The sequence below is a fragment of the Mirounga angustirostris genome, unplaced genomic scaffold (genome assembly GCF_029215605.1).
Source record: "Mirounga angustirostris isolate CCGP_5_RB_7025 unplaced genomic scaffold, mMirAng1.0.hap1 SCAF_3, whole genome shotgun sequence".
NCBI classification, from domain to species: domain Eukaryota; kingdom Metazoa; phylum Chordata; class Mammalia; order Carnivora; family Phocidae; genus Mirounga; species Mirounga angustirostris.
The window spans coordinates 12,659,076-12,684,707 of record NW_026991711.1 but is presented as its reverse complement, the minus strand read 5'-3'; the positions used below and the strand labels follow the sequence as shown (position 1 = coordinate 12,684,707).

General features: G+C 46.2%; 1 protein-coding gene across 4 annotated transcripts in view; it reads right to left on the bottom strand.

The window, feature by feature from the left end:
• STK24 (serine/threonine kinase 24) overlaps positions 1–25,632 on the bottom strand; it is a 110,370-nt gene that overhangs the window by 49,261 nt on the left and 35,477 nt on the right. For 2 of the 4 annotated variants that reach the window (XM_064585940.1, XM_045869630.3), the window contains exon 2: positions 13,510–13,740. In XM_064585940.1, coding sequence (XP_064442010.1) covers positions 13,510–13,740 — 231 coding nt within the window. Of the gene's footprint in view, positions 1–12,382; positions 12,445–13,509; positions 13,741–15,235; positions 15,368–25,632 lie in introns of those variants that run through there. The other 2 variants (XM_064585941.1, XM_045869631.3) reach the window with 2 other exon arrangements.

The window sequence follows — 25,632 nt, the reverse complement described above, 5'->3', positions numbered from 1 at the left end:
CCCCAGCCGATGAGAGACAGTCACAACTCAGCCAGTGAGAAGCCAGTTCACTTCCAATTCCCCCGTTCAGTCCAACGGACTTTCGGATTCTAGCAGCCCTGCCGGCTCCCCCTTTCCTCTATCAAAGAGCCTTCCTCTCCTTTGTTCTCTGGACTTGACTATGGATTTTACTTCAGCTTGATAGTCCCAAGCCGCAACTCCTCTGCTAGCCCCAAATAAATTCATTTTGCTGGTAAAACAACTGGCTATTTTACTTTTAAGGTCAACACCTGCTAGGCAAGAATTTCTGTTGTTAAACTACCCAAGAAATAAGGTGGCGCTAAGTAAAAATTCAGCACTAGGACATCTGAAGATGATAACTCAGCCTCAGATTCAAGGCAGGTGTGAAAAGATGACCTAGGGCCAGGCGCCCGCAGGTCCAGTGTCTGGCTAATTTGATCGAGCTTCCAGTAGAATCTCAACGGCTACCAGCAAAGGGAATGTTCACAGGTAAGCAAATGCCAGATTCCCCAAGGCAGTGGTGGCAGAGAGTGCCACAAATGGGCATGTCTAGGGCAGGACCTAACAGAATTCCTTTTCAGAGACTCTGTTGGTTGATTTATTCAACCAATACTTCCCCCTTCTCCCTCCCTTGACTTTATGACTCTGGGAGAAACCCACTCTTCTCCAGCTCAAGAAGTAAATCCTAGAGGTGCCTGGCTGGCTCAGTGGGAGGAGCATGCAACTCTTGATCTCAGGGTCATGAGTTCCAGCCCCACCTTGGCTGTAGAGATTACTAGTACTACTATGAAGAAGAAGTAAACTTAAAAAAAAAAAAGAAGAAGATGGGCGCCTGGGTGGCTCAGTTGGTTAAGCGACTGCCTTCGGCTCAGGTCATGATCCTGGAGTCCCTGGATCGAGTCCCGCATCGGGCTCCCTGCTCGGCAGGGAGTCTGCTTCTCCCTCTGACCCTCCCCCCTCTCATGTGCTCTCTCTCATTCTCTCTCTCTCAAATAAATAAAATCTTAAAAAAAAAAAAAAAGACTAAGTCCTATTTGGTGGGAACCGATGAGATGGCCCCAACCCTCCAGGGATAAGACATCAGCCTATGACCCAGATCTGATGAATGAAATATATAAGGAGGTGGCTTCGAGAGGCTTTCTGAGAAAGGTTTCCTGTACCTGAAGAACACTCTTCCAAATAGTGGTCCTCCACTCTACCCGCTTGTGTTCCCTCTCTCGCTGTCTCTGTCAAAATGAATAAAATCTTTAAAAAAAAAAAAAAAAGTGGCCCTTTATCTGCCACAGGCCAAGCTAAGACCCTGAGGACTGCAACATGAAAAGGAAGAAGGAACCTGGATCCTTGAGGACACCGGTGACCACCAGCTGGAACTGCCCTTCTGAAATTTTTGCTGTGTGAGGAAACACACACCCATCTTGTTTAAACCTTCTGAGCTGCTATTTTCTCCAACACTGAGAGCATCCTTAGTGGTAATTACCTTCTGTATGCTGCTCTCCGCTGATGCTCTTTCTCAAGGTGAGCCTACAGATTAATGACTTTCACCTGTGACCTCACATGAGCATCACCTGGGGAGCATTTAGAACTCCCACGGTCTAGGCCACAGTCGGGAACAAATCACAATCTCCAGGTACAGCCAGGCCTCAGGAGTTTAAGGTCCCCAGGTGATGCCAGCGCATCACCCCCTGCAGGTGATCGATCATCCGCCCCAGGGAGAGAGAAGGGCGGGTGCCTAATTAAGCAACAGTGAGGACCCCTATCCTCAGGATTGAACGGCTCAGCTCACGCAAAATGGGCTAACCTACGGATGAGACCTTGAAATCTTCACTGAAGGGGGAGAAAGCCACCAGACAGAGGGAATCCAACAAGGAAAAGGGGAAAGAAGTTGTCTGACAGGACAACAGTCAGGTGCAGGGAAGCCAACGGTGGACAAGGAACGAGAAGCCTGTGGCCCTGAACCCAGCTCAAGCTCAACTCTGATACTGTGAGAAAAGGAAATCGCTCAGCTTGTCTGTGCCTTGGTTTTCTAATCCAGAGACTAAAGAGTGTGCCAGGAGCCTGCAAAGTCCCTTCCTGCTCTGATAATCTAGGATTCTAATTTCTCTGACTGTGCATAAGAATTGCTTATTAGGGGCGCCTGGGTGGCGCAGTCAATTGATTTCAGCTCAGGTCATGTTCTCAGGGTCATGAGATGGAGCCCAGAGTCAGGCTCCACAAGGAGCAAGCTTGGGACTCCCCCCTCCCCCACACACCTGTGTGTGCTCACTCTCTAATTAAAACAAACTTATTAAATGGCAAGCTAGGGGCACCTGGGTGGCTCAGTCGTTGAGCATCTGCCTTCGGCTCGGGTCATGATCCCAGAGTCCTGGGATCGAGCCCCGCATCGGGCTCCCTGCTCTGCGGGAAGCCTTCTTCTCCCTCTCCCACTCCCCCTGCTTGTGTTCCCTCTCTCGCTGTGCCTCTCTCTGTCATATAAATAAATAAAATCTTTAAAAAAAAAATGGCAAGCTAAGCCAAATCAGAGACTGAAAGGAACTTTATTTTGCAGATGAGGACACAGGTCCAAGATTCAGAGCCAGGACTACATCTTCAGAGGCAGGGTTCCAGATCTCTAGGGCTTGGGGTCAGAGGGGCTAGAAAAGAATAGAAAGTGATGGGTAAAGATGATCTTGCCCTTTCTAACCAGGTCTCTTCTCTAGCTCCTGTAGGATATTTCCCAAAACCAAATTCAAAGACCCTGCCCCTAATCCCCAAGCCTCTCTGTTCCACACCAAGCCGGAAGCATAGTATCTCACAAACCTACCTAGCCCAAAATGCAGTGGGAAAGTACCAAAGTGGAATCTAAAACAATGGATGAAAAATATTTCGTATTCTGGTAATTTCAAAAATACAGAGAACCATGTGGTTCACACCAGGGCAGTCCAAACCACCCAGGATTCATCCTTCCTCTCCTCTTTCCACCACGAAAATGCTTCCCAGTGTGTCTTGGACCGTCCCCAGCAAAGGGAGAAACAATTTCAAGGTGCATACGCAGAAATACACCCAGACCTTCCAGATACCATCTGAACGATTCCCAAAGAGACAACTCCATCGAGGTCCTGCCCCACAAGTAATCCCTCCATGCCAGTTCCAAATACAAAAACTTGCTGCAACCTGGAAGCCTCTTCTCAAATTCAACACGCAATCCAGAGCGCAGTTTTTCGGTTCAGCTGCTCTGAGCCAGGTTACTCTCCTCCACACCAGGAACCCACACAAGGTTTAGGAGCCAAGATGCAGAGTAACTGCCCGCACAGACGTGAGTAAATCACTCAGTCATCAATTGAACAGTTGGCTAAAATTCTGTCTCAGCATCATTCCTAACCCGTGACCAGGAAGGAAATGCGAGGGTGGGAATCTTGGTGACGGGGCCCCTGCAGCAGCCTATTGTCCAAGGCAAGGTCAGGTTCTACTTCTCTATCTGTGAGTGGTATGCAAAATTGCAGACCTCAGAAGAGGACCCTAGTCCTCAGCTAATGAAGCCAACTCTCTGGTCTCCCTCACTCTGGGAAGCCAATTTACTTTCTCAGAAGTTGGAAAGGGCATACCTCAGATCTAGCCAACTGCCATCTATTCACACCAAGATTGAAAGAGAAAAATCACATAACTACCTTTAAAACTACAGGAAAAAAACAAGTGCTGTGGCTTGTTAGTTTTTAAAAAGCCCCCTAACTAGGAATAGAGGCAGACTTCCTTATTTAAAAAAGAAGTCTACCCACCAGAACTCTGTATCAAATACCGTACCTATTAAAGAAAAATTTAAGATGCATTTTCTTTAAGATCAGGACCAACACAGCGTATCCTTCCTATCACTACACAATCAACACAGCACTAGAGGTCACAGCCAAAACCTAAGATGGAAGATGCTGACGAGGGTGGAAGGGAAGACAGAAAACTACCATTACTTACAGATGTGAGCATATGCATAGCAAACTAACAAGAATTCAGCAAGATTACCAAAAACAATGTGAAAAATCATCACTAATAAGCGATCTAAAAATATATCACGCAAAATAGCAATAAAAAGTTATGTGTCTAGGAACTGACCTACAAATCCACAAGATCTTTTATGGGAGAAAAATTTAACTTTATTAAAGTTCACAAAAAGACAACCCAAAAGAAAAGGCATTTGTGTTTGGCTTGAGATGTCAATTCTCCTCAAAAATAAATGTCAGTAGTATTTTAAACAGAAAATGTACAAATTCATTCCAAACCTTATACTGTAGAATAAAGATCTTCAAAGAGCTCATGCAAAGCTTTTGTTTGTATGTGGGAGAGGTGAAGCGGGTTATCTCTTCCAGATATTAAAACTTAAAGCCAAGCTAATAATCACACACATACAACATGAATGATACTGGCCTCGCAAGAGAACAGAAAATCCAGAAACAGGCCTAGAAATATGTAAGACTTTCGTGTGCTACAGCATCATACCTGAGTGGGGAGAGGACAGATCATTTATAAACTAGTAATGGAAAATCTATCCCACTATAGATAGAAAAATAAAACAGAAAAATAAAATCTCTACTTCCCACTATATACCAGATAAAGATCTAATAAAAAGCAAAACTATAAGGCTAACAGAAAAAAATTATAAACACTTTATAACCTAAGGGAACTAGTAGTTTCCTTAAACAGGATCCCAAAGGCACAAACCAGAGGTGAAAAACTGACAGACTGACTATACTAGAATCAAAGATTTCTTTCAACAAAGGATACCTCTCAGTTAAAGGTGCAACAGAGTCAGAGAAGATACTTGTGATATCCAATATGGACTTAAAAAATCAATAACCTAGGGGTGACTAGGGGGCTCAGTCGATCGAGGGTCTGCCTTCGGCTCAGGTCATGGTCCCAGGGCCCTGGGATAGAGTCCGGCATCGGGCTCCCTGCTCAGCGGGGAGCCTGCTTCCCCCCTCCCTTTGTGCACGCTCTCCTCTGGCTCTCTCTCAAATAAATGAATAAAAAAATCCCCCCCACAAAAAAGATTCAATTATTTAAAAAAAATCAATAACCTAAATATACATATCAAACACTAAAAAACAGAAATGTGTATGTGGTATATACATACAATGGACTACTATTCAGCCATGAAAAGGAATGAAGTATCAGCACATGCGAGAACATGGATGAACTTTGAAAAAATTATGCTAAGTCAAAGAAGCCAGTTACGAAAGGCCACATATCATAGGATTCCATTTATACGAAGTTTCTAGAATAGGCAAATCTATAGAGACAGAAAGTAGATCCCTGGGTGCCTAGGGCTGGGGAAATTGGGAGGAAATGCAGAGTGACCAGTCACGGGTATGGGTTTCTTTCTGGGGTGATGACAACGTCCTAATGTTCACTATGGTGATGGCTGCACAACTCTGGGAATACACCAGAAACCACTGAAGAGTGCATTTAAATGGATGAACTATATGGCATGTGAATTCTATCTCCTTAAAGCTGTTTTTGAGAAGAAAAAAAGAAAAACAAAAAACAACCAGAGAAACCAAAAAGCCTCGGAGTGTAAGGTGGTAAAGCTAATCAAAACAACATGGTGGATTAACTAAGTATCCCACTCCAGAATACACAGTCCAGAGTGCTGATGGGAATAATAAGAGCCATATGAAAAGATACTCAAAATCCTAAGTCATTGGAAAAATGCAAATTAAAACCACAATGAGATACCATGACATACTTACAAAAATGGCTAACATAAAAAATGCTGACAATGACAACGCAAAATGATACGGTCACTGTGGAAAATCAAATACACACTTAACCATATGACTCAGCAATCCTACTTCCAGTATCTATCCTAGAGAAGTGAAAGCTTACGTGCATACAAAAACCGTAGGTGAACTTTTAGAGCAATATTACACATAATGGCCCAAATCTGGAAACTACCCAAATGCCCTTCAATAGGTCAATATGGTACATCATGACAATGGTATACCACTCAACAATAAAAAGGCACAAACAACTGATACACACAAATGTGAATGAATCCCAAAGACATCATGCTAACTGAAAGAAGGAACAAAGGTGTTTGAGTCCATTTATATGACACTCTGGAAAATGCAAAACCCCAGGGACGATAAAACATATCAATGGATGCCACAGGGTGAGGTGGGCGACGGGTCGGGAATTCTTTGGGATGTTGGGATTGTTCTGTGTCGTATGTGTAATGGTGCTTATAAGAATCCATACGTGTGTTAATTTTACTGTGTGCAATTTTTGAAAAACAACTATGTGGTAGGGAAAAATAAATTCATACACAGTACGCAAAATATTGTATCTACTGAGGACACACATATCCTAAGACATATCAAAACCTATAATACAAAAGAAAAAGGCAGTGGGGATGAAGGAGGAAATATAATAAAATGGATGAAAACAGACCAGGGTCTTACACATATCAATGATGATGGTGCCACAAACTCAAAAATGGGGGGGAGGGGAAGCCCCACTCTCCTCATCTGATGTCCATAAGTGGAAAAGGTGGGAAGAAATACAGTTGAAAGAAAGAAAGAAAGAAAAGAAAAGGAAGGAAAGAAAGAAAAGAAAAGAAAGGAAAGAAAGGAAAGAAAGAAAAGAAAGAAAGAAAGAAAGAAAGAAAGACCAATGCTTGATTTAACAGAATAGGCCATTTTATTGATTAGGCAGTTAGCCCAAAACTCGGAGGCTACAGTGGGATGATCTCTGCTTTAGGACTAAGAATGACACGCCATGTTTAAAAAAACAACAGTGATCAAAGAGAATTTAAAAAGAAAAAACACCTTACACATTAACTTTTGACCTTGGTTGTCATCAAGAAAACACGCAAAATATCAAGGGGAGGAGGGCCTCGAGTTATGCAGCACTCGTCCAGGTATTAAATAATGTCTCAGGGATATTAACTTTGTAGTAAGCCCACGAGTGCTCAAGGAAGAATCACGCTTCCCATTAAGACACTCAGCGGTGAGGGAAGGCTCCCTCTCATTTCGGTGACCTGGATCCCCGGGCAGCCAAACCAGCATTGCTCTCCAGGGCTTTGTTTAAAACAGCAGAGTTTATAATGGACGTTAAATGAGAAAGGGTCTCGACAATATTTAAGTAAACAACACCTGCTGTGAACAAGCTTATTGGCCCACAATGTTCCGAGAAATCCCACAGCCTTTGTCCTATCTTACATCAGAACAAAAGGGCGCCTGGGTGGCTCAGATGGTTAGGTGTCTGCCTTCGGCTCGGGTCGTGATCCCAGGGTCCTGGGATCGAGCCCCGCATCGGGCCCCCTGCTTCTTGGGAGCCTGCTTCTCCCTCTGCCTCTCTCTCTCTCTCTGTCTCTCATGAATAAATTAAATAAAATAAAATAAATAGATAGATAGATAGAACAAAAGTCACCCAGAAAAGCATCTTTCAGATACCACTGTACCCAAAACACCGTCTGACATTTCAGAGCTTAGCCTACTAGCACAGAGAGCATAAAATCACTGTCCGGAACGTGGACGCATCCTGCTCATGCTGCTCACAAAGCTCACATGCAGTCTGGCCACAAAAATCACACGGGCATAATCATGGTCTGTGAGATTGTCCAAAATACCCCTTGGGATACTTCCCAGAGTCTGAACTCCAACCCCAGAAATAGCATTCCTTCTACCTATATTCTGGGACAAAAGATCACGGTTCACTCCATGGGCAGCACTGTCTCCACCATGGCACTAAGGACGCTTGGGCTGGGTGACTCTCTCTTGTGGGGGCTGTCCTGGGCTCTGCAGGATATGTAGGAGCATCCCTGGTGCCCACCCACTACTGCATCCCCCCAGAAGCGACAATTAAAAATGTCTCCGGACATGGCCACAGGTACGGTCAGTGCGGGAGGGGGCAGTCTGGGGCAACTGGCAGGAGGTATAGAGAGGTACCACCCTACTGCATTTAGGTGGCTGGGCTGGGCCCCAATTTCACATGCCCTTCTCTGTTACAACCAGAGAAAGTCCCATTCTGCATAGTGACTCCTAACAACAGGAGAATCCCGACTTTCCTCTCTGGCCCTTTAAATCTGCCTTGTTGACTCAAGTTCAACTGAGCTGCAATCACTGCTCATGCGCTATACTGACGGTATCGCATTTTCTGTATCTCAGTGAGAATGTGCTGGGACTCTCTGCCGTCAAGGCTAGGAAAGGCATGAGCGAGTAAGAATTCCTGAGGCACAGGAAGGTTAATACACATACCAGGCATACATGGGAACGGAAATGCTTCCCAAAACTAATAATCCATCTATATCCCTATGTCTGAAACCAGGTCAATACAAAAGCAGGATGTACCATGGGGCAGGCGGTTGGGAAAAAAGTGTGAGTGAAGATAAATTCAGACATGTCCCAACAGGTATGTTTATTATCATGTCACAACACTCTTATTTCATCTCGGAGATTAAAAGATCATGAAGTTATAATATAATATGGGGAAGCAAGAGACTGTAGTTTTGGTTTGGTTTTGTTTTTTTCTGGAGATAAAGCATAATAGGCTGATTATATTTCCAAACTTGGATGCTTCTGAAAGTCAAGGGAGAGGCCGTTAGTAGTCACAGTGGGACAAGAAGCATAAGCGTAGTGGGTGGATGGTAACCCAACCAGCAGCCTCGTTCACAAAGATGCCAGCCATTTAGACGTGTTTTTCTTTTACTTCTTTTCCTAAGGGCAAAATGACTGTTTTTTCTATTTCATCGGGAACTATTTTCCCTTTGGAAAAGGAAGAAGAAGAAAAAGACTTCAGAAGTCAAAATAATTTAACTCTAAAAAAATCATTGCAAAGTGTTCTTGTAATGTACACAACACAGCCAACCAACCCTTTTAGCAGCCTAATTTCTATCTACGTAGAGCACTTAGTTTTCTAAAACTCATCAGGGGACTTTTCCATATTAGTTTTCTAGTGAATCTGATGAGTAAAACTACCCTAAAATTCTTTAGAACTGAAGAATAACTTAGTTTTAGGTTGGGGACCTGAATTCACTATAAAGACACCTACTCACTCCATGGACATGTTGCCTTAGTATTAATACTACAACAAAAACAACTAAGATAAACACAGCTTTCTGTTTTCTGGATTTTTTGCCTTGCACTTGATTTGCTTTGGTTAAGCCGGCTTAATGTTTGAAAATACTAAGTAATTTATTATAAAAGAAAAATGATAAACCTAATTTTTAGTATGCTAATAATCTGTTTTTAAGACTCATGAATTTTGGGGGGCACCTGGGTGACTCGGTGAAGCGCCCGACTCTTGATTTCGGCTCTAGTAATGATCTCAGGGTTGTGAGATCAAGCCCCACCCCCCGCCCCACCCCCAGTTGAGCTCTGCACTCAGTGGGGAGTCCCCTTGAGATTCTCTCCCCCTCTGCCCCTCCCCCCTCTAAAAAATAAATCTAAAAAAAAAAAAAAGACTCACGAATTTTGAGTCATTTGGCACAGGTAACTTGTCTCTTATTAAAAAAAATTATCATTTGCTAAAGATCTCCTACACGCCAGGCACTTTATCTACATGTTCTCAATCTTGATCAGTAATCCCGCAAGTGAAATTTCTGTTTCTACGTTTTATCCCTGAGGAAGTTGGCAGCCTAAAGAATGCACGGACAGTTAAGTACCTATGCTAAGATCCAAGACTAAAATCCTGGCTTTGGCTCTGTGAATCTCAAAGTGGAGATTCTAATAACCCGCTTATCTCCGCAGAACAACAGCAACAACAAAAACACTTAAGAGATCTGTGTAGCTAAAGAGGATGAATAGCACTTGTGAACGCTGCACAAAAAGAAAACAGGCTTAGAATCCTATATAACATCATGTCCTCTGTTATGATCTTACTGTGTCTTTACCGCTTAACTAAAAAACCAAAAAATTCTCTCTCTTCTCCTGCACACCACCCAAAGCACCCCCCCACACACACACACAGTTTCATTATGACCTTGTGGATGGTATTTTTGTGACAGGAAATTCCAGTGGTTTATGGTTGGGATTCAGAGGCTTCTGGTTAATTAAATATTCTCAATGGTTTAATTTCCCACACATTAAACACCTGAACTACAACAAATGCAGTTCTTCTTTGGTCCCTGGTAATCTTTAAGACCCATCGGGGCTTCAGATTCATCAACAGAACCTTAAGCTCTCATCGCTGAATTATTGCCTCTCCTCCTCCAACCAGTTTCTGCTCATTTCTTTCTTCGCCCAATCTTGTTTTTGTTTTCAATCTTTGGGGGACAAACTTGCTACACCGCAGTTCTGTGACTTGATCACAGCCACACAGTAAGAAATCAGCTCCACTCCCCTCATCTTCAGTAACATTCAATATATTCAGACCACTGCTTACCTATTGTGCTTAATCTCTTTCTCTAAACCAGATGATTAAAACCAATGGACACATAGTTAGGGGACCTTTAAGTGCTAACCCAATACAAAGAAACTAGTTTCTGCTCATTTCTTTCTTTGCCCAATCTTGGTATGTGAAAGTCCTTAACACCAGGTGAAATGGAAGGCCCTCTCTCCCATCAGCCCTTAAAGAACTAAGAATATTACCTCTGAATGCTATGGGGAGTTCTTAGAAGGGCAACAAAAACCACAGAAAGCACAGTAATTTTCAACTTAGTGTCAAAGACCCACTGACCCATCCGTCTTAGGTGTCAATTTAATTTGTATCTTACCCAACAGTTAGGAATTTACGAACCTAAACTGGCTCACCACTGAGGCTCTTCCTCTGGGCCAAGGGACTTCGTGAAAGTGTTATACAGGAACCAGCAGATAAGAGTCACAGGTCTGGATTCTTGTCCAGCCCAACTTAACGACAGCTACTATTGTTTAACTAGAGAAGTTCCTTTATGTTTTTAATCCAATTAGACAGAATCCAGTTTTACATGGTTTAAGAAGCCAAGGTCAAGTTTTCACAATGGTGATACTATTTTTGGCATTCTTGAGGCAGTTCTAGCCTCTAAAAGACAATCTGTCTAGTAAAATAGAAAACAGTCTAGACAAAGTTATCCAAACTTTTCATCCTCCTGAAGACAGTCAGTTGAGAACATCATTCCGGGAGTTATTCTACTTCCTTTACAGAGTAAGTGGCTTTGGAAAGGGACGGCTGGCTGAGCACCAAGCCCATTGCCTGCTCCAGGAAGCTCATGATGAGATGCTCCTTCCTGGCCTCTCCATAGTCAGGTGTGGTGGTATGACTGGGGACTGGCCAGGGAAATGTGGGCAGAAAATACGTGTTCCATACCTAGGCCTGGGCACACGGACACTTCTCACAGGAGTCTCCATTTTAGCTCCCACAGTGACTTAAAGCCCACGAGCACAGCCATGCACGGAAGGTGGAAGGAAGAACAAGAAAGGAGGAACCAGGTTCAATCACTGTCTGGAGGAAAACTGCCCATAAAGCAGGACTACCAGCAAGCAAGAAATAAACTTGTATCACGTGTGAGCTATTATAAATTTAGGGGGGTTATTCTAGCAGCTGACATCACTGGGCAACTCTAGATCAAGGTGAGGCTGACTTGAAATATATGTTCTAGAATCAAGTTACTCAAGCAAGAACAGGACATACCAGACGGAATCTCTAAACATGTACAGTCAACACCATGTTTGGCCACAATAAAGCAATCTATTCCAGCACACAGTAAAAATTTTGCTGGAGAACTGGGTTGAAAAAGATACCTTTGAACCACTGATCCTTTATTTCCATAGTTAACTATTAGCTGGCATAAATCACCAAAAATTTTTGAGAAACTTCCACCCTTCCTTTGCCAAAGGTACCATGATTCATATTAAAATATACATACCACATGAAATGCAACTCTGAATTTACTATAAAACTACTGTCAAAGTCATTTCACAAAGAATAGTAAGTGATCTAGCAGACAGAGTTCAAGTTGAGTTTCTTCGGCTATTTGTTTTTCTCAATAGAAATTTAACATCAAGAAGACCTTTGCTTTCCCGTATGGAAGTCACACGTGTTCTCTTGGATCATGACAATCAAAGCATACAGTGCTTCCCTCTCTGCCCTGTCAAGACCCAAAGGGGATGCACCCCACCCCAACATCCATTGTTATCATTGGCATACTTCCTCCTCCTTGCTTTGACCTCAGTGAATACGTCCTTTATTGCAAGGTAATTTCAGAGATGGGGTATGAATAAATTAAGGAAGGACATTAACACTCATTAAGTAGCTACCACATGCCAGGTATTTTTGCATACTTGATACCATTTAATCTTTGCAAAAATGAGGTATATACCATGATTTTCCATTTTACAAATGAGGAAGCAGGGAAATTTTTTAAAAAACAAATAAACTTGCTCAAAGCCACATGCCAAGACAAGCAAGATTCAAGTCTAAGACGTCAGACTCCAAAACTTACCCTTTCCATTTTAAAAGGCTGCATTTGGCCTACGGCAGACTGCCATCCTTTGCCATTTGAACCTACGTCATATTGCCAAAAAAAGACTGGATTACCACTCGATTTTTATTTCTTTAAATATTTAAGTGAATCAATGGGTTCTCAAAATGTCTATCTTTCCACTTATACCTTATTATCCCATTCCCACAAAATCAAAGCCTGCACTGTCCCTTCTGACAGCAGAGTAGGTGTTGAGCTGCAACATGAAGAATTTACAGGATAAACCCGGGTCGGAAGGAAGCCTGGCCATACATTCTCTGGGCTTACCGCTGCCTCGCTCTCGGGAAGTTCTTCCCACCTATGAAGTTTTAGTTTCCACAAGAGTTATTTTAGAATTTTTGTTCAATTCTTAAGATTTCCAAAACCCCACTTCGGAAGATACTACACTGTTAAGGTCAGTAAAACAGGCATAAGTCAAGGGACTTGAAACCCAACGGACAGCCTTTTGCTTTCTTAGTGGTGTAACCGGAGTGCCCAACGACATCTAAAATGGCCCCAGGAAGGACTGGAACACCAACTCAATGCTTGTCTTTCCTATTCACAGAACTAGGTGAAATCAAGGACAATGTGTAGTGTTGTACTGTAACTCTTTTAAGTAATTATTTACTTACCTAGAATTCTTCAAAGTCAAATGTAGATGAACTAGCTCACTGAACATTATCAGTTCCAGCAGTTTTTAAAACAACATTAAACTGCATTTGATAACTGAAAATATCAAAAGGCTAATATTCTTGGGTCAGCATGAGTTTTTACGATAAACCATGCTAAATTCATGGTTTTACGGGGATCAATTCATGGTTGTCGTTACAATACCTTCAGAATAAATGTGTCTTTGATGACAAAGTCTCACTCAGAAATACTTTCCTCCTTGAAAGGGAACGCCGACAAACACTTTAACCAAAATATATTTCTATAGGTGACCGTTAAGATGATAAAACTATCAAAGCCAGGTTCTTTTGATTGCAAAGGTCAGAACATTTCTCCTTCCTCTGAAAGCCTGCTGTGCTACCGACATCCTTCACGTCCACTGCTCCAACTCGGTCAAGCACCGCATCATGGAACATCGCGTTCTTATTTTCAAGCCTTACCTTCAGATAGGATCCATAATATTTGGTTACATATGGACTGTCACACTGACTCAGCACTGTGATTTCTTGTTGAATGTCCTCTATCTCATCTTCTGCTTCTTCCAGATCAATGATTTTTATGGCAACCACTTTCTGAGTCCGAAGGTCAATGCCTTTGAACACCTCACCAAAAGAGCCCTTTCCAATTTTCTCCAGTTTTGTAAAAAGCTCTTCTGGATCTGCTTTCAGGTTCTGTAGGAGAGAAGGAAAAGAAGAGAAACTTCAGTAACTCACAAGATGGGGACGGATTTTTTTTTTCCTTACAAACATACAGAACACAGTCTTCCAGTCTTTTTCATTTAAGGGTCAAGGCTGGTTGTGACCACAGCTCTTCACACTCAGGACACAGAGATTTCTAAGCCTCACCTCTATGAAACCCGGCAAGTGTGCAAACAAGAACAGTAACCCAGTTATTAAATTAAAACCAAAACACTTATTTCAATGCATTAGGATATATGGATTTACTGAAAAACACTCTTATTTAAGCAAATACTCCACTTTTCTCCTCCTGCTTCCCCCTGCCAAATTTTCGAAGTTCAGGTTGGTATATACTGTAATATAGGTTAACCAGCACTTAATCATTTCCTAACAAGCCATGTTTGAAGTCCCGCAAATGCAGTCCTACTCATCTTTACCTACAGTACTACCTTGGCCTAAATATTTTAACCAGATCCCAGGAAACAGTAAGAACCTGTTTTCTTTTGTCTCGTAGACATCGTGCCCTTGAAATTGCTTCTGAAAGCCCTTAATCACTAGCGTGATTAGGTGAACACACACACACTGTGTACATTTCCAAGGGGACTCCCAACACCCATCCTAACGGCTCCTTGACCAGAAAGATGTGTGAGCAGCTGAGTTCTCAACAAGCAGCAACCTGTCAACCCCAGGGGGTGCCTGGAAATGGTATGGGGTGAGGGAGGGTGTCTGTCTCAAACTGAGGGGCGAGACTGACATTCAGCAAGGAGACTTAGGGCCACTGCCTATCTTAGCACGAGGAGCCACCCAGCCCAAAATACTGCTGGCACCACCCGAAACCCCACAGAGTAAGACAGAACCCTGGGAGGCGCCACATTACACACCTTCCCTCAAAAAGGGCTTCCCATGAGTGACAGGATGCCAGGCCCACCCTCAAAGTCTACCAGTCCTTGTAAGGAACAGAAACATGGAGAAGGAAGGAAGATGGGGAAGGAGGAGGGCTGAAAAAGAGGGAGGATAACAGGCACAGGAAGAGGAGGTATGGAGGGGGGAGATCAACACAGAATTACAGCAATGTTGGCAGCACTGTGAGTTAGCGGAGCTCTGTGGGCCAACCAGGCACTAACCGCTAATTTGCTTTCAAGGTGAAACACACAGAGTTCCAAGCAGTGCCTTATGAGGAACTGCTGAACCCCAGCCCGCCCATTTCCAGTGTGGAGGTGCTGCTTTGTGCTACAATGTGAACCCCGCAGAAATAACGTACCCTACTAACACATGCGCACTAAGTCACGGGTGGGCTCACGGACGCCAAAGAAGCCCCGTTTTTGAGACTGCACACTGAACAAGGTAAAAGCTCACAAAACCCACCATCAGTAATAATGAACAAAGCAAGCAAGAAACGCATCCCGGGTTGCCAGGAAAAAGGAACATGAGAGAGACCACACCCATTTTCAGCAGCTAGAAACTCCCGTTTCCAAACCCCTTCCCTTACCTCCTTCCCTCTGGGATGAGCGGGGGTGGCCCTCCTTTTCTTCAAGGCCAATCCTAAGCGCTGAGCTTTGGAGTCCATCCTTCTGACCCCTGGGCCGTGGCTTCATCAGTAGCCTGCTTCGCTGCTCCCTCTTCCATTCAGCCCTCTCTACAGACCCATCGCCCTTGGCAGCCTGCTCGGGTTTCTCCCATTTGAAAAAACAAACACACTGGGCTTTCCTGGTTGCCTTCCTCCTTCACCTTCTCCTTCCCTGAGAGTTCCCTGCAAGTCACTGGGTCCAGCCAGGTGCCCCGACCCTCGCCGGTCCCTCTGCAGGCCGGCTCCAGCTCTGGCCACCAGGGCTGCAGTGCCTAATCCGATCCTCCTCCACGAAGCCCTCCCTCTGGTAACTTTCCAGTCCCCTGGCATCTAAACCCTGCTCTGCACTTGTCTCCTCCCCATCCCCCCCCCTGCTCCCAGAGGAGTCTTCCCACCTCCGCATATGACAGGCATTCCCCCCTGGGGCTCCATACTGGCCCTCCTACCCCTTGGCTACTTCTCCCCATGCAGTTTCACATTTGGGGCTGTGTTTCCCAAACCTGGCTGGTCAGAATCCCCTGGGACACATGGGAGATCCCAAAACTCTCAGTCATCCATAGGGCAGGGGTACATAATCCATATTTTTCTAAGACCCCAATTAATTCTGATGAATAGCCATCTTTGAGGAAAAATGGTTTTAAATTTTCATGTATACGGTAACTTCCAAAATTGCCAGCTCCAGCCCTGCCTTTTCAATTTTAACTCCTAAGATCAATGACTTGCTAGATATATATTTCTACATGGACACCTCAAGCTAAAACATACCTGAACTGCACTTGTCCTTTCCTTGAACTGGCCAACCCTCCCACACTATACCTCCTTCACTAGACTAGAAGCTGAGGGAACTCAGGGACCATGTTTTACTCACTTTTATACCCATGTTCCTGGGCACAATGACTGACGGCCAATAAATGTCCCCGGAGCAGAAAGAAAGCCCCAGCCTTACACTGACACAAACACCATCTGGGGCAGATACTACAAAGAATATCCTAAATCAGAGGGACAGAGAGCCCAGGAAAGAGGGAGTGGGGATGGCAACATCTCCAGCTTGCAAGAGTAAGGAAGCAGTAGCAAGAGCCATTTGAATTTGCAGGAACAGTGGTTCTCAAGTCTTTGGGGCATCAGAATCACCCGGCAGGCTTGTCAGAACACAGACTGCCTGCCCCCCCCCGCCCCGCCCCGGAATTTCTGGTTCAGTAAATGTGGTGTGCGGCCCAAGAAGCAGAGAGCAGCCAGGTGACGCAGACTCCACCGGTCCAGGGACCACACTTTGAGAACCACTGCTCAGGAGACCTGGGGAGAGAAGCAAAGCAGCCCTGACAAGCAGACATGCCACTAAGACATGGCCTGTTTCAGGTTAGCTAACCTGACACCCCTCTGTTAACTGTCCCATCCCCATGCTAAGAACAGCGGCATTTCCTTTTTGAGAATTAATAGAAAATGAAGCCAACAAAAATGTATCCAAACTCCCACAATGTTGGAGAGGATAGCGTGGGAGCCTGCTACCAAGATAACTGCCAATTAATCACATCTCTCTATGACCATGCCCCTTTGCAGAGTGACTGGCACTCCCTCCCAGCAAGAAAGAGCCTACATCCCCATCCCCTGAATCTGGGCAGGTCTTGACACATGCTCTGGCCAGCAGAATGTGGGGACTTCTAAACCTAGGCCCCCAAAGAGCTGGTGAGGCTGGGAACGAACGCATGTGGGAGGGACCCACTCAGCCCAGGTCACCCCCGGCCCCACCGCTTGCTCACTGCAGCCACTGACGGCCCCCAGCGAAGGCCAGCCAACTGCCCTGTCATCCACAGAAGCATGAGAGAGAAGAAATCTGTTGTTTGAACCACCAGGTTGTGGTGGGTTGGTTACTCACCACCACCACCAGACACCACAGTTTACGATGCTGAGAAGGAGCATGCTGGCCGGACGGCATGTGCCGGGCCGGACCTCCGAGCTGCCAGGGACCGTTTACTGCTATATGCCCCTCGCTACCCCCACTCTTTAAATAAGACTATCTGCTGCTGCGGTTACCTTGTCCCAACCTTGCCACGTTTGTTGGTTGGTTGGTTTTGGGGGTAGCTTTTCAAGTCACAGCTCCCTGAATCAAGAGAAGCCAGATCTAAGGAGCTGCAACCTGGTGGCCCCACCACGGCCATCCTTGGCTGAGGCAGGCAGAGCACAGACTTTAAGGTCGATGCTGTGCCACAAGGGAAGGGCAAAAACGGGAGAGGAGTATATCCTGCAGGTGTAAAGGACACGGATCCTCAGGGACAGGAAGCAAGCTGGTAGATTATTACAGTAACAACTCCATCCCCTTATGTCCACGCCCCAAAGCCACTGTGCCCCTTGCCCCCACCAAGAGGTGGCCTGAATCAGGGCTGGCCTTGGGATTTCCTGTGACGCTGGGCTCTTTCCAAGGTTAAACCTTAAGAGGCCCTAGAGCACCTGCCTTTGACCTCTTGGAATGTGTCCATCGGCACAAAAACAGGCCGGGGCTAGCCTGCTGGAGAGGTCACACGGAGAAGAACCAAGACACCAGCCACAGCCCGGGGCCAAGTGCAGACGGCCAGCACTCCTCCAGCTGACCACCAGCACATGAACGAGCCCAGGCAGGACCCACAGGAAAACCCCCAGTCAACCCCAGGAGTCATAAGCAATACTCCAGCATCACTGTTTCAGGCCACAACACTCTGGGGAGAGGTTACACAATAACAGGTGACCAATTCAACAGAAATCACCCATCACTGAAGGAGAAAAGTGTCCATCCTGGGGGAGGGGGGCAGGTACAGACAGATGTTCTCTACTCTGGAGGAGTGTTTCATTTTAATAAACTGCCCAATTTTCCTTTGGCCTGACGCAAGACCCAGCTGTTCACACTGCTGCTCGGACCCTCTCCCCCAAAGCCCTTTCCCGAAGCCTGTACCCATGGAGTTGGCGGCCGCTGCTTTGTATCGCATCTGCTCGAGTTTGGTGTCAGTCCCCACTCTTTGCCACTGAGTTAGCAGCTGTAAACCAGGCTCCAGACTGTCCCTGGCATGAAGGGAGACATCTGCTAATACAGTGACAGCAGGGGACTCAACAAGCAGGGTCCCTTGCCCTTTGGCAATTCATTATCAGGCTGTGTGGCCCCACGGCCATATAAGAAAATCAGTGCCAACAATGACCTAGTTCAGAAAGCAACATCAGCATTCTGCTGCCAGAATCTATGCTACGAGCAAAGCAGATCTCCTTGGTAAAACAGGGGCCATCCCGCCCGCCATCTTGAGGATTTTCTTTCCAGAAAGGTTTATCCTGGGAGCGCCTGGGTGGCTCCGTCCGTTAAGTGTCTGACTCTTGATTTTGGCTCAGGTCATGATCTCAGGGTCATGAGGTTGAGCCCCATGCTGGGCTCCGTGCTGGGTGCGGAGCCTGCTTCAAATTCTCTCTCCACCCCTCCAAAAAGGGAAAGGTTTATGCTGAACTAAGCACTGGTCATCATCGTAGATGAGAAAGGCCTGCCGGCGCCTCCCCCCACCTATCCCACCTGGCTGAGGGGCAGCAGGGCCCCACTGCTAGAGCCCAGCCAGAGCCCAGGCAGGAGTCAGGACGCGCAGTGGCTCCGCCTTCTCGGACGCGGGGGGGGGGGGGGGGGGTGGGAGGTCGGGACCCGCCCGCCAACATCAGAACCTCTCCTGGATCAATAAGGCTGGGGGGCCGGGAGCCCGGGGTGGGGTGCTGCCAGCATATTAACATCCCACCCCTCATGTCCTGGACTTGTCACTCAGGAATATCACTTAGGCCCACCCAGTGCAGATTCCCATCTGCACAGCTGACCTAGAGAACCTCGTTCTGGGCCGAAGGAGGAAGGAGAGGCTTCGCACGATGCAAGAGTGTGGATCTCGTTTGTACGTTTACTAAACAATATGACCCCATAAGCTTCTCAACATCTGTAAATCTTTGTTTCCTCCTCTGACAGAAGGGTCAAGAGCACAGAGAAAGAACAAGAGAAGTACCGGTGTCTCCGGAGAAAAGCACTAAGGAGCGGGCACCTAGCGCCTTCTCACGGCGCCAGGTGACACACAGACGGTGCCAGGTCTGCCCCGAAGGCCGGCCAACACTGACGGTTCTTCTCTAGTCACGGCTCCCCTGTGCCCGCAGAACCGCCCCCCGCTACGTCCAGAGACAGTCCGGGAAATGACACTTTCTCCCTAACACCACCAGGCTGCCTGTCTCATTAAACCTTAGCTACCTTCTGGACCTTCCTACGCACTCACACCTTGTCTTGTTTATTTTTAATTACAAGATCTAGAGAAACCAGAGCATTTGTTATAGTTAATCCTATTAAGGTCGGGATCCCTAAGAACTGACCAAAATAAGTGGAAGATGCATTCCCTCGGTGCAAGGCTCAGGCATAAGTCTGGGCTCTGGAAAAGCTCCTAAGCCCCGACCCCACAAGCCTGGAAAACCTTCAGGGCTCAAGAACTGCGGGAAGAGCCACAGAGCCAGGGCAAGTACCCCAGGTGAATCCAGAATCAACAGCTGCACAGAAGCTTCTCACAGACTAAGATATGGAAGTTCCGGGGTGACCAGCTACCCTAACACCTGGGATCTCCTCGAAGCCCCAGCCACAGGAAATGGGCAGACACGGCACAGCAGAAGTTAGCATCCTGATGCCACACGGCACAGTGAGGGCAGGCCCACCTGCACCTGAGGGATCCCTTTGGAAAGAAAATCTACATGTGCAACGACCTGCTCCCCACTCCAAGCCTCAGAGAAACTGCAAAGCTGTGTCCTCCTGGAGCTCAGGCTTCTGCAACAATTCATAATCCCTTGAGAGAATTCATTAAAATAGTTCTAGGATGACAAGTATTTTATATTTTTAAACCTGCATAGCTATTACTGTTTTCTTTGGATCGTTTCTGGCAATGAAAAATGCATTTGGCATTACTAATCAACTTTCAAAGCTCCTTGGCTTCAGCTGTCCCACTTGCACAGCCACGCCATACTACACCGCTCTGGGTTAAAGCCAAGCTTTGCTCTTTGTTTCTTTCTGAGAAGAAAAAGGAGCCAAGTTTGATATGTTCTAACACTTGCTACTTATCACATTACTGTCCCTGCAGCAACAGAGAGCGCAGGATGGGGTGGGGGAGTTGTGGCAGGTGGGCCCCATCCCCACCTCTGAATCGGGCAAGCACCCACTCAGGAACCGCAGATCTGTCCCCCCAGAGCAGAGCTCGGCCTCAGAATACCCCCCCAACCAGCACCCCAGGCAGCCACCACCCGTGCAGCGGACGGGCACCCAGCTGGAACTACGTGCCAGCCCGGTGCAGCCCTGCCACCCACATGCCTCTGCCCCGGCTGCTCACCATCCCTTACCTCCCGAATCTGCCCGGCTCTCCCGGCCCCAGCGCACCCAAGGCTACTAGCATTACTGTCTGCCGTTTCCAAGCTGCGAATTCCAGCCCCTAATTCCTCTCCTATCCCGACCTGCAAACTGTGCCCATCTTTCTTCTGGAATGTCTCTCCATGTGGTGCCCCCGTCTGACTCCACAGCAGCTGCGCCTCCAAGTGACCCTGCTGGCGGACTTCAGCTTCCTCAAAGCCCAGGGTTTTCTTTCACTGCTTAGAAGAGCTGCGGACAATGCACCATCTCGAGACTGAAGTCACAGACACTCCCTGTGAATCTAAACCCCAGGACTCCTTGCTAATCCCACTTTCTGACACCACCCCCCCGACTCTCCCGTCACCCACCTTCTCAACACTGTCTACGAGCACCAAGGGTTGTATAGTGTACGGTTCCATTTACAGAACATTCTTGAAGTGACAGAGTTAAGAGTGATGGAGAACAGCTGCGGGGTAGCTGGGGGAAGGGATGCAAGAGATGACAGGCAGATTTTTTTGTTGCAATGGAACAGTCAGTCCTGCATCCCAACTACACCCAAAAAAAAAGTACATGCAAAAACTGGTGAATTCAGCCTAAATTACGTCTGCACCTGAGTTAAGAGCATTGGGTCAACATCAATTTCCTGGTTTTTACAGTGTAAGAAGCTGTCATTGGGGAGAGCTAGGGAAGAGTACATAGGAACTACAGGGTTTTTTGCAACTTCTTGCAAGTCTTAAAGTATTTAAAAATAAAGTTATTACTAATTCTTAAAATTTTTTTTAAAAAGCCCAATCTCAACTTTGTGTCCTTCTATACCTTCTTTCTTCTGCAACCCAAAGAGGCCACCATTATTTCAACTCTCTCGGCGGGAAATTCCCATTTACTGCTTCATGCCACTCAAACCCGACCACTCCCTTGAGCAAAGGCAGTGGCTCCAGTCTCCCGGTTCCCAGAGCACATTTTTTATGCTGTGGGTAGGAAACCATATTAACAACATTTTACAGGTATTCCCACTCAAGATTGTGATCAACCACTAAAGAATGTATCTTATAATCTCGCCAACCTAACCCAGCAAAGAGGTGAGCAGCAAGACAACATCCAAACTTCCTTAGAAAGGAAAGAAGGAAAAGAATCTCAAGCCGACTCCCCTTTCCAAGAAGGAAAGCCACAGACATATTCAAACAGTCGAAAACAAAAACCCAGCCCAAATCCAGAGCATTACAGGGAGGAGACCAGGAAAGCGTAGGCATGGCCTAAAAACTGACCCAGTGTGGACCCAACAGCTGCTTTGCTCTCATTTTGCACAATCTCTCATTTGGGGCAGCAGCTATTTAAGATCTGGAGAGATGAGACCCAAAATAAACTATTGGGCAGTTATTTGGAACTGTCCCTCCCGATGCTTAAATTACCTGCCAAAAACTATGTTTTCAGGACTTGGGAGTTTTTGGACCTGGGAGTCCAAACACAGGAGTTCAGATCTCTGCTGTGCCAAATCACTAGCAAGTTACTGAACCACCCAAGTCAGTTTTCACAACTATAAAATGGGCTAACAGTACACTTTTTAGGATGCTGAAGAGATAAAAGAACATAAGGAAAAGTGCTTTTGTTGTAGTTATTTTTGGTGTCGTTAATACTGAGCTGTTCTTTCTGACAGTGCTTGGTCATGATTCAGAAGTTTCTTAAAAGCTTTTCACTTGAACTGGAGACAGAAGTAAAGCCCCAAATCACTGCACATTCCACTGCACTATCCTAAAGTCAACGAAAATAATGAGGCCTTCCCTCCATCAGGAAAGGGACAAGGGAAATTCTAGGAGGCCTGAGGGAGCATCGTCAGAAAGCAAGAAGGAAACACCTGCAAAACTCCTAAGGTGTAGAGGCCAGCCCTGTGGCGGCCACGTGTGGTGGTCAATGAACCACCAACCAGGGGAGCCAGGGGACCCGGCCGCCGGAGAGAGCACTGAGCCACGGACGCAACATCCCCACCTCCAATCAAAAGGCTCTGAGGTCAGGCGCCTGGGTGGCTCAGTTGGTTGGGCGGCTGCCTTCGGCTCAGGTCATGATCCTGAAGTCCCAGAATCGAGTCCCACATCGGGCTCCCTGCTCGGCGGGGGGTCTGCTTCTCCCTCTGACCCTCTCCCCTCTCATGCTCTCTGTCTCTCATTCTCTCTCTCAAATAAATAAATAAAATCTTTAAAAAAAAAAAAAAAGGCTCTGAGGTCTAAGAAATGATGCTGAGAACTATAAACAATGAGAACCTTCTGAAGACCTTCAGTTCCTATAATGGTGACTACTCTATCCCATAAAACGGACACAGAAGGTAGGCTCAACTCCACAGGCAGTCTCAGAAGAGACTCAAAGTTACATGAGCACAAGCAACTTTAAATGGAAAAGGAGAAGTATGGCCAAGAAGGAAAGACGCAAAGGCACTGCGGGGGGGAGACACACACACACACACACACACACACGCCCCAACACACCCAAGCACTTTGTCAAGAGGCTCATGTGGTTCCCAAACAGAAACACAATTTTAGAGGCACCTGGGTGGCTCAAGTCAGTTGAGCGTCCAACTCTCAGTTTCGGCTCAGGTCATGATCTCAGGGTCGTGGGATATAGCCCCACATCAGGCTCTGCATTCAGCGGGGAGTCTGCTTGAGATTCTCTCCCTCTTCCCCTCCCCCCCACTTGTGCTCACTCTCTTCTCTAAAATAAATAAATCTTTAAAAAAAAAAAATAGTTTTAGACAGTTGGTGAAAAAGACAGCGTACTAAAAATTCCTGAGCAGAAACTCAAACCTAAGAGTTTGTCTTGCAAAACAAGCCAAAGATTAGAACACGTAAGGCAGCTACATCCTGACACCCAGAGAGGAGCCAGAGACCCAGAACTCCTGGCCTTCCCCATTTCGCAAGTTAGGGAAAAGCTGCAGTTGGAGGCCATCAAACTCTGGTCTCAGATGTGCCCTGGGCAGAATGAAGCCCTAAGAAAAATGACAGAGTGCCTGCTCTGAAGGAGGGATCCCCTCCAGTCGGCAGCGGTCATGTGATTTTCCAAGGACACAGGGTATATGACATGCTAAACTGGAACCCATTGCCATCTGCTTCCAAAGTCTGAGCTCGTCAGTCGGGTTAACTGTCTGATCTCAGCTCAGGTCTTGATCTCATCAGGGTCGTAAGTTCAAGTCCCAGGTTGGGCTCCACACTGGGCGTGGAGCCTATTTAAAAAAAAAAAAAAAAAAAGGCGGGGCGCCTGGGGGGCTCAGTTGGTTAAGCGTCTGCTTTCACTCAGGTCATGATCCCAGGGTCCTGGGATGGAGCCCCGCATAGGGCTCCCTGCTCAGCAGGAAGCCTGCTTCTCCCTCACCTGCTGCTCCCCGTACTCATGTGCATGCATGCTCCCTCTGTCAAATAAGTAAATAAATCTTTAAAAAAGGAGCAAAGTTTGAGCATGTCCCTCCTCACCTCCCAAGCTCTGACAGCAAAATACGAGAAGACAAAAAATTCAAAAGACCCGACTGTCTCCGTGCAGCTACACTACTGTGTGACTCTGGGCAAGTCCTTAACTTCTCAGTGCAACAGAACAATGATGCTTAAAGTATTTATTTACCTCGCAGGTGTGTCAGAGGATCAGATTAGCCTAAGTGTGAGAGAAAAAGTGAGGCATACTGGTGGTGACTTGTTACCTTTGCTGGAGCTGGGGTGCACTCTCAGCAAACACATCTAAGAACAAGTGAGGTCATCTTTAGAATAGCACTTCCTTTTGGAGACATTTTTAGAAATCACTGGAACACTGGCCAAAACACTTACTGAAAACATACCATTTATAACACAGTGCAACACAGTCCCAAAGAGAGATTTAAAGACTATTGTCACTTTTAAGTACGGCTTAACTTAATATTCCTTTTTTTTTTTTTAAGATTTATTTATCTATTTATTTTAGAGAGACAGAGAGGGAGGGTGGGCAGAGAGAGAGGGAAAGAGAGAATCCTATGCAGCCTCCGACTGAGCATGGAGCCTGACACGGGGCTCCATCCCAGGACCCTGAGATCATGACCTGAGCTGAAATCAAAAGTCAGCCGCTGTCTGAGCCACCCAGGCACCCCTTATTTCTATTTTTTAGTACAAATTATTCTTCTCATAAATAAGACATCTTACAGCTAATTACCAGCAAATAAAATGCCCTGAATACCCATCTCATCAGATTAATCTAATGGTTACATTCCAGGAGGCATTCTGCACTGAAAGTAAGATGGGGGAATTTGTCTAATCAAGCCCATGAACCTGTAAAGGCTTTTTCCCATTCTAACGAGTTTAAAGCTCACTCTTTATTGGGATCTCTCCCATGCCTTCTCCATCTGGGAAAAAAAAAACAAAAAGCTGCCCTTTTAATGAAATACATACAAGAATATATACATACAAACCCACTATAATGTCTAAAAGACCCCCCCCAAAAAAAATGCCTTTCCATGAGTATTTTCCCAGAAATCCTTGCAATGTCTGAACCCCCTTCAGTTCTGGGAGTGGACGCAGCAAAGAAACTCCGTGGTGCACCCCTGGCCTCCTCCCTTGCCTGGAAAGCCCCTTGCACACTTCTGGGAAGGATGTCCTGCTTTCAGGGAACTGAATCGTCACAATTTAGCACATCTCCCCCAATCAGATCGCTGGGCTTCCCCCCTGCAGCCAACCCTAGACACATTTTGACACAAACACCACAGGGGAACCTTGAGCTCCTCACTTTGACTTGGCAAGGGAGTCCAGGTCAGGACTTTGGTTTTCACACCAAATACTGATTCAGGACACAAGGGCTCCTCTTGAGGACGAGGGACAAATGTGCAGAATGGTTTCCTACTTAGTCAGCCTGCACCCCTCAACAGTACAAACGGCAGTCATGAGTTGTGGCGGGAAGAACAACAAACCACCCCATGGTATGTGCCGTCTCCAAGATGGTGCCAGCCTCCTTCAGA